At 41.1% G+C, this 9164-nt stretch overlaps 2 protein-coding genes across 2 annotated transcripts in view; both read left to right on the forward strand.

The window, feature by feature from the left end:
- LOC118422270 overlaps positions 1-5410 on the forward strand; it is an 8600-nt gene extending 3190 nt beyond the window's left edge. The window contains exons 4-9 of the mRNA XM_035829788.1: positions 143-294; positions 861-1110; positions 1691-1806; positions 2181-2255; positions 2676-3867; positions 4527-5410. Of these exons, the coding sequence (XP_035685681.1) occupies positions 143-294; positions 861-1110; positions 1691-1806; positions 2181-2255; positions 2676-2770 (688 nt within the window). The 3' untranslated portion in view covers positions 2771-3867; positions 4527-5410. The remainder of the gene's footprint in view (positions 1-142; positions 295-860; positions 1111-1690; positions 1807-2180; positions 2256-2675; positions 3868-4526) is intronic.
- Positions 5411-5770: 360 nt separating this feature from the next.
- LOC118422271 overlaps positions 5771-9164 on the forward strand; it is a 10422-nt gene continuing 7028 nt past the window's right edge. The window contains exons 1-4 of the mRNA XM_035829790.1: positions 5771-5927; positions 7856-7964; positions 8370-8537; positions 8873-9057. Of these exons, the coding sequence (XP_035685683.1) occupies positions 5904-5927; positions 7856-7964; positions 8370-8537; positions 8873-9057 (486 nt within the window). The 5' untranslated portion in view covers positions 5771-5903. The remainder of the gene's footprint in view (positions 5928-7855; positions 7965-8369; positions 8538-8872; positions 9058-9164) is intronic.

Raw genomic sequence — 9164 nt, forward strand, 5'->3', positions numbered from 1 at the left:
TGACGGAGTTTGACCGAAAATTTAGGGTAAGTCCCTATATCAATTCAGTGTTGGAAAGAAAGTTTAGCAATTTCTATAATGTATTCTACCAACACAGATAAACTTTCAAGTCGAAAATAGGCTAAAATACTGTGCCCCACAGGCTGCCCGGGGGGAAGACTCTGCCGGAGGAGAACTTCGTGTCGTACTGCTACACGGGCATCCTGCCGGGGGTGGCGTACTCCTTCAACTCCCACGGCCTGTGCGTCACGTGTAACACGCTGGTGTCAAAGGAAGCGGAGGAAGATAAGATCGGTGTGTAACAATAAATAAACATGTCTTCAATGTAGGAAGTATAAAGTTTTAAACTATTACACATATATGTTTTCGCAAAGTACTTTGTAGCTACGTGAAGGTTTTTATCGCTAATTTTAAAGTTCTTCATTGTCAAATAATGTACACGTAAATAGTTTGCTTGACTTGAAATGTATTAAAGTGTTTTATTGAGAATATATATTTTTCAAATATGCTTTGTAAAGATTTTATGACTACATAAAGTCAGCTAGTGATAGCTTTGAATAACTGTCATAGAGGTACTCAAAAGACAGATCCAAAACAGACAAACGTGTAAAAGCGTTTATATGCATCGTTTATATATATCGTTTATACATATCGTTTATATATATCGTTTATATTCATGTCTATACGCATCATCTTCCGTACAAGGGCCATCTTTTTTAATCGTTTTCCTTGGCTTTTCCCATAATCATTGACTTCATTACCTCTTTAACGGTCGCCTTTAATAATCGTCTATTGTAAAAATACTGGTCGTAACTAGACATGTGTATTTGTCGAAGCAAAGTTCTCCTATACCAAACCAGGTGTATCGTTTGCTTGCCGAGCGGTACTATCCGCCACCTCCGTTGAGGAGGCCGTGGCAATGCTGAAGGGTGACGGTGTCGGCATGTGCATTGGTTACTCCTTCAACATGGCCAGCACCAAGGACAGCACCCGGAGGATGTACTCTGTAGAGACGGCCGCGGCGGTGGGGCAGGCGACCACTCTGGTGTCCGTGCACGCTGTGGAACCGGCGGACGGGAGTACTGAGGGACATTACTACCACTATAATCTGTAAGTATACGCCAAATAGCAATTACTCATTGACAAGCAACAGCTGAATATGATTTTGGGAACAGCCAGACGTTTCAGGCAGAATCCACTACCATTTGTCAGTCACCTGGAAGTCTAACCTTCGTCAAATTATCTAGAAGTATACTCTAGAGATCTTGAGATTCAAAACATGTTGGCTAGCTGTATCATCGTTAGCTTTGCAGTGTTACAGTGAGAGTGTGTTTTTCCTCTTTCTCCCTCTGTCAATACCACTTTCCTTCCCTCCTTCCCTCCCTCCCTATCTTACTCCTTCCCTACCTTCATTAACCTATCGATATCTTTACTCTTTCTCTATACTCTTTCTGTCTTCCCCTCTCTCTCTCACTTTCTCCGATCACTTAGCATAAAGTAGAGAAATAGGCTACGTTGTCTGTCATAAGGCTATTTCAATGATAAAAGGAAATGATTTTATGAGAACTTCACATTGACACCTAGAACTTACCGTTCGGTGCAAACTTCAGAGAGACAGACAATGTTGCTAGTTTCATTCAACAAGCTCTCACGGTCTTGCCTCACAGTGTAGTTTGTTTATCTTCTCCAGATATGAACACCTCTCCGTTCCCGAGTGGCCGATGAGCCCCAGTTCACACCACAGGAAGGCACGAGCCTCCGAAATGGCCGCACCTCGGAACAAAGGGGACGTTCTCGCTGTTCTAGGTAAAGACCAATCACTTATAACATTTAATTTCAAACTGTTCGGTCTACGATAAGCAAAAGAAAAGACACATTTGAAGACTCCACCAAATTCCACCCAAATTTCGCTACGTTCACTGACAGAAAGAAAACAATTCTCCTTAATTCTGACATCACAAAACCCTCATATAATAGAAAAGGAAGGATCTTCCGCATTCCACTGTCTTTAAAAAAGAAATCGAACCCAATAACCCATAATTCTTCACTTAACATTCTACCTGCTGCCTAAATTGGCAATTATAGCATACTGAAAGTTCTTAGTGCAGAGCATTTTATGTATGAGTTCCAACGTCAGATCATGGCATTCAGATGCTATCCTTTGCTTTACTTTACTTTAGGTGACATAAAAGACCCGGAGTACCCGATTTACCGGTATGGATCAGGAAAGGACAAGGGATACACACTCAACACAGGTTATTGCTTATCATCTATTTGTTTAAAATGTTTATGTATACGTGGTCCTATGATAGTTAAAACTACATGTATGTACTAGTACAGTGCGTTCTACTGTTGCAGTCTTTCTTCCAATCCCTCCATTTGATCCGGTTCATCGCGAGCTTTAGAATAAGACAGCTGATGTGCAGGCTATATACTCACGACTGATTGTTTTTGTATGTTCAATGCTTCTTATCTAGTGCACAAGTATACAACTAAAAGTTTATTCTTGTAGAAAACCTTTATACCATACCAAACTAATTTTTACATTTTGACCCATTAGTAATTCATCAGAATTGAATGAGCTACCCAGCCGTTTGACAAATTCCCTAGCCTAGTAAAATAAACATATCAAACAGGTTGTTAATAGAATCTATGTATAATTCTTACCCCTGCAGCGGTGTTCGACCTTCAGGAGGGTGTGTTGGAGGTTCACACTGCCAACCCCACCACTACCAAGGGGCCGGCACTGCAGTTCTTCCTACCAGCTTGAAGCCCCGTTAGAAATCAAGATCTGAACTGGGCCGACATGTCCAGATGGGCATTTTCGGCCAAAGTACGGCTACGTTTTGTCTATTATTACTTGGGCTTTGAGCAATTCTTAGCAGGTCGTCCGTTGGGATATTAACATCCGTGATGTTAGATGTTCACCAAAAGTGCAGAAAAGACAATAACTTCAACTTTCCGGAATGATACACCGAGCAGATTTTCATTAAAAAATACGGTCGACGCTCGACGAGCTCTAGCCGATCTATAAAGTCAACCGGTGTTCGCTTGAATTGTGACGCAGACGTAAAGTCGACTGGCCTAGTGGACCAAGTAGTACTTGGACCAGTGGATTGCGTCCAAGTACCTCCCACATACGTGCCAAAAGCAACATAACAAATCAAAATCGTTTGGTTGGAAGCTGTATCGTGCTCCCCATTTGATACACCAAACTTACAAGCAAGGTTGTGTGTTGTATGGGGGAAATAAATGTGTATGTTGTTCATGTTATACAACTGCAGTTTTTGTATGGATCTTTGTCTCTGTTCATTTTATGTACCATTGAAGACGCCCTTATGTAAAATTCAGTCCATAGCCAATACGTCGTTTGCTGTTTTCTTTTGTTGTTGTTGATGTTGCTGTTGCAAAATGGTGACCAGGGACTTCAATGATAAACCAATCGAATACGTCTTTCTGACAGTGAGTTATGCTTCGCTTACAACCGGGATATTTGCGGAAACGGAAAATAAAAGTACATTCTACGTGTTTCGTTGCCTTTTACATGCATACTTTTCGTTCCCGACAGGGGGCGGGGCCCGGTTTGGAAATGTGACCGAAAATGTATCCGGGTTTGTCTGTAAAAGGAATAATCTTTCTACCAAAGACAGTCACCTCTTTCCTCTCCCCGAACGATCTGGAATGACGTCATGACGCATATCATGCCATATGAGCCGCCCCACATTTCTGCTACAGCTATCAGATAAAAATGGCTGATGAAAATGAATGACGAACGTGAGAGAATGGCGGCCATGGCGCGGCCCGTACGACAACCCATGGACGCTGGGTTTGCCTTCGACATGCATGCTCATGGGCTCTGTGGACCCCGTGAGTAGCTCCCTCAACTTTGTAATTTGCCAAGAGGTTATGTTTTCGTCAGAGCCTTATTGTGTGTGTGTGTGTGTGTGTGTGTTTGTGTGTGAGTGAGCTTGTGCTAGCTATACAGTGTATTTCGACTTCTGTTTTGAGTCCGTAAGATGGAGTATGTAACGCGTGATGCAAGCATTGCTGTAATGTAAAGGAGATGTTAAGGAGGAAGATATATATTTCCACCCCAACATCTGCTTGAAGATATGGTTTGGCGTGCTTGCCGCACTTTGAGGCCTCTGTCATTGGTATGAGTTTCGCTAGGAGCACAATTAAATAAGGCTATGTTTTGCCCACCGTAAACGCCATTTGGCTACTCTACTGCAAGTGCAACAGGGATTGCACAAGTGATGAAAAATCATGACGATTAAGCTTTGTCGATAATGATCATACGCATATAACTATTATTAATAAACTTGATGATTTTAACACATGCGAAAATAGCGCATGACCTTTAGTAAGGATGCATGTTTGACTTTTGAAGACCTACCTAAAGCTATGTGAACTACAAAGATGTGGAGGAATAGAGTCATGAACATCCGTACAACAAGAGCGACAAGATTATCACATATTTGGTTGTGTAGATAAAGTGAAAACAGTTATGTCCATTGCCTTTACAGATGGCGGAGTGTATGATAGAAAAGTATGTCCGAGAGCGAGAGGCAAAACTACAGTACGAGCGGACCTTCACCAAGCTGGTGAACTACGTCGAGCGGGGCCCGGAGGGTTTCAGCACCGAGGAGTTTATCGGACAGCTTCGGGAGATGGCGGGGAAGGCGGCCGAGGCCGGGCACGACGACGCCCCGAGGCATCAACGGAACCTCGCCCGGATCGAGAAGTTGTCCGAAAAATCAGCAACTTGGGAAACTATCAGGCTGATATTCTATGACACAGAAGAAGAATCTTGAAAAGACGTCGATATCGTATTCACTGTATATAGCACTAGACATAACGTTATTTCTAAACAAGGATGGCACGTGCGCTACATGCAGAATTGTGCTCTATCTGTATCGCATAGAAGACATCCACAACGTACAGTGAAATATATTTTTCATCAATTTATGATTTCCAATGTATTCATGATGTAATGATGTAGGATTACTGTCATAACCTGGAATAGAACATTGAAATTATCGAGCCTATGTCATTCTTTACGTAGTCATTTACACAATCTTCTTTGTGTAAGCTTGATAGAAAATCTATGAGTATTGTGAGATTCTTTTTTTGGCAAATTTGAATTTCTGATCCTAGTTATAAATCCATCCGTATATCTTCACTGCGATTAGAAAAAAAAAGTGTGTAGCTGAACGAAGCCAGTTTGCACCAGAAGGGGTCACTTATTTTGTCATTCTGTCGTCAAAGATTTTAAGAACATCCTACAATGATCTACAATGGTAAAGGGGTATTTTGACACGATGTACAGAGTACCTTTGAATCAGCATACATATACTATTAATTTGTGTGAGGGTGTAGTGTAGTTGCCTTGTATTCCGAAGTTCGAGAATTAAATCCATTATTCTTGGTAAGGAATGTCAAAAGGTGTTATTTTTGCACCATTTTACATAATCATCCTCAGCGTTAGGGTAACCGTTAATTGTAAGAACTCAGGGTTGACAGAAGGTGATAAGTTCACAACTTGGATTATCAATACAAGCTTTATTGACACGACAAAAAGTAGTTATCAAGGAACGTCCGATACTGCCAATAGTGAAAAACTCTTATCAACAGGAATATCCCGTCAATTCTCAGCACTGGTAATTAAAAAATTTAATCTTAAGCTTATTTACGGAAACATCCTGCTAGCAGCCTCGGCCATAAGCCCCTTGGTATGTCGTTACACTATAAGGTGTATCAGGCATTACCATACAACCTTTGACCCTTGCCCCTGTCACAAGCTGAACAGGCGGTACACATCTGGCGAAGGTGGGAGTTTTGAAGCTGATGCGGTGAAAGAAAAGCTTGATTCTATTCAGTGTAGGTGGCAAAACGACCCAGATATGACAGAAAAGCAGCTAACGGAGGTAAGGCGATCTTTGCATAAAGTAGCTATAACCTAACTCTACTCTACTCTACTCTAGATGGATGTCGGAGGGGAGGGTTGGGGGAGGGGCCAGGGGCCACGATGTTTAGCTGACTTACCAAGGAGGTTTGCTTTTTATATAGAATGCATTGGATGAAAAAAATGATAAATGATGAAAAGTGCAATGACCCCATCTCATTATCCTAAACGTCTGATGTTTTCGATTTATGATAATCATATCAAATTGATGATAAATCTGGATAATTAAAAAAAGTTCATGATTAATATCAATAATGATCAAATTGCAATGTAGGCAACGCCTCCTTTGCATTTTCATACGTTTTACTATATTGTGTTGCCCATATTTTATAACTGTCATCTATATAAAAAAAGATGAAAGTATAATCTTCACAAACGTGTCATCTATATAGTATGTTGTTAAACTTATAGTGTTTAGCAATGCCTGAAATTACAATTGCTGTGCAATAAGATTTGATTTTATGACGTTGATCATCCACACCTCAAAAGTGGACATTTGTTTCAACAATACGTCCTTAATGCAGCATATGTACCTGCTATAACGTTATGTACATAAGTGGCCATGCTGTGTACGTGCACTTGCCAACATTTGTGCAAACAAATATCACCCCATTTTTTGTATTGATCTCCAAGCAGATGTAACATCCTGCTCATTCTTGGCTCTCAATCGTTGTTAGTTTATTGTATTTCAATAATTCACTTCTCTTACTTCAAAAAGCAAAACATAAAACAAACGATACTAAAATAGAGTGCCAATGTTGCAAAAAACAGTTGTTAAACAATGAGAATGAGCAGGATCCCTATATCTGCTTGGAGGTTGATTTCAATGACCTTTGTACAGGGTGACCCAACTGACCTGCTAAAGTACAATCACTGGGTCAACAGTCTTACTTCTAAAGTCCAGGATACAGATAACAGATACAGGCATTATCATCATCATCGATACCCCCAAATAGCCCTGCTAGGGACAACATACTGTAGGTAGAGGGGTGTTGAGGTCCCGGGTTAGGTAATTGCTCCCACTTTTGAGGAGGCCTGCCCACCCTAACCTGGGACCTCAACTCCCCCCTCCCTATGTTGCAGTCAGTGTTGTTTTCATGAAAATAGATTTTAAAATGCTAAAGGATACTCCACCAAACAGAATCCTTTGTACGTAGTGAAATGGACCATTGTTTTGAGTATCTCCCATTCACAAGTTTTCACAGACGATAAGGTCCAGGTTTTACAACAAAAAAACCAGCACAACATGAATGAAAGAAGGGGTTGGCCGTCCGTTTTAGTGTGAATGGCTGAAACCATGGTAAAACTTACTTATACTTATTGAACAAAACCATTGTGTTAAACCTTCAGATAGTTTACAGGATATGTAAAGCAAAAGATTTATATTTTTAGACTGGAAAATGTGCAAAGGTCAATCCAAGCCCTGTGGTGGACCTTAATAGAACAAATGATGTAGATACTGACTGCTTATCAAAACATGTGGTTGATAAAAAAACATTGTGTAAACAAAAACCTGCATGTACTAGATGTAATAGCCAAACAACCTTGATAAAGTGCAAACCTAATGAATGTCAAGGTAGTATTATTTCAACATTACCCCCCCCCCCCTCAACGCTTATTCAAACATGTCACTAACAATGTAGCTAAACAACTTTGCTCAAGAGCAAACCTAATGAATGTCAAGATAGACCCCCCTTCTAGTTTCAATTGGTAGGGAGCAGCTTAAGCTATGGTGGAAGACCATATTTCACAATGATGAAAAACCCATCAAAATGACAAATCTATCATCCAGTTGTAAAGATTGAAAACTCCTGGAAGACTAGTTGTTGCAAACAACTAAAGGAGTCAATGAACAATAAACAATAAACAATTTCTCCCATTATTTTCCAGTCTTGGTTGATCGCGTTCCGCAGTCCGTTCGAGATCTACGAGAAACATGCCAACTTCCTGGTAGCTGAACTGGCCTTCTACCCAATGGCACTGCTCACTTTTATGCATGGTAAGTATTGACTATAATGATTTTGTTTTCTACAGTTAAACCCCTACTTATGACCACTAGTACTTTCACCTGGTGGTAGCTAGGATTTTATCATACGTAGAGGGTAAATTTCTTGCCGTTGTCAACTAGAATTTTATGCATGTCAGAGAATCTGCTCCTCAGGATAGGGGTGTCTTTAGGGGGTCCAGTTTCTTTTTTTTTTTCTAGAACAGTTACGCCTGGACTGGACGCATGCCTTGCTAAAATCCTTCGTCCCATGAAGGGCTTTGCTCGCTTCATAGATGTAGATGTACATTATTGTTTCAGCCAAAAAGTATCTTTTCCCCTTAATGGGGAAAAGAAACTTTTGGCCAATCTCCCCCCAAAAAATGAATGTTTTTTATTCCCTCTCCCCACAACACACAGCCATGCGTAAAGGAGGTCGTTACCGGAACATGTGGATCGCAGCGCTGTTTCACGGACTGGTTTCAGAGATGATTTCTTACTGGGTACCGGAGATCGACAACTTCTGGCACGCGCAGTCTTCCATCATGATGCTGGGCAGGAGGCTCCCTCTCTACATTTTGTTGATTTGTGAGTAAAGATACCTTTAAAAAGCATGAGTTGCTTGAGTAATTGTTTTTTTTTTTTTGCGTATAGATACCTTAAGATAATGAAAGTTCATCTGTGTTAGAATAACTCATTATGAGAAAAGGATCTTAAACTGTAAGGGGGTGTCTCCAGCTTGATATTTTTGTCCGTCCCCCTCATTGTTGAACTATGTAAACTTCCTTGTGGCAATATTGACACTTTCAGTTCGAAGTTAAATACTTGGACTTCTTAAGCAAAATTGCCAAGAAAGTGCTCAATGTGATTGGAGACGTGGTGACGTTTACTTTGCCAACCATTTTTATTACCCACCATTTCAGACCCGACCATACACTATGTTTCCACTGTGGCGGCCAGTCGGCTGAAGCTGGGCATCTTCCCGACGGCATACGCGGCCGGGCTGGCGGACTCCGTGTTCTATCACGTGTACGACATCGTGGGAATCAAGCTGCTGTGGTGGACCTGGCACGACACCGACCCTAACATCTACGAGCGACACTTTTGGGTTTGTTTGTTTGTTTGTTTGTTTGAACTTTTGTGTATTGATGAAAGCTAAAATTGGCCTGCAGGCAGCTTTTCATTAAAGAGGCAAAGGCAAGAGGCAAGGGTGAG

The sequence above is a fragment of the Branchiostoma floridae genome, chromosome 9, assembly GCF_000003815.2.
Source record: "Branchiostoma floridae strain S238N-H82 chromosome 9, Bfl_VNyyK, whole genome shotgun sequence".
NCBI lineage: Eukaryota > Metazoa > Chordata > Leptocardii > Amphioxiformes > Branchiostomatidae > Branchiostoma > Branchiostoma floridae.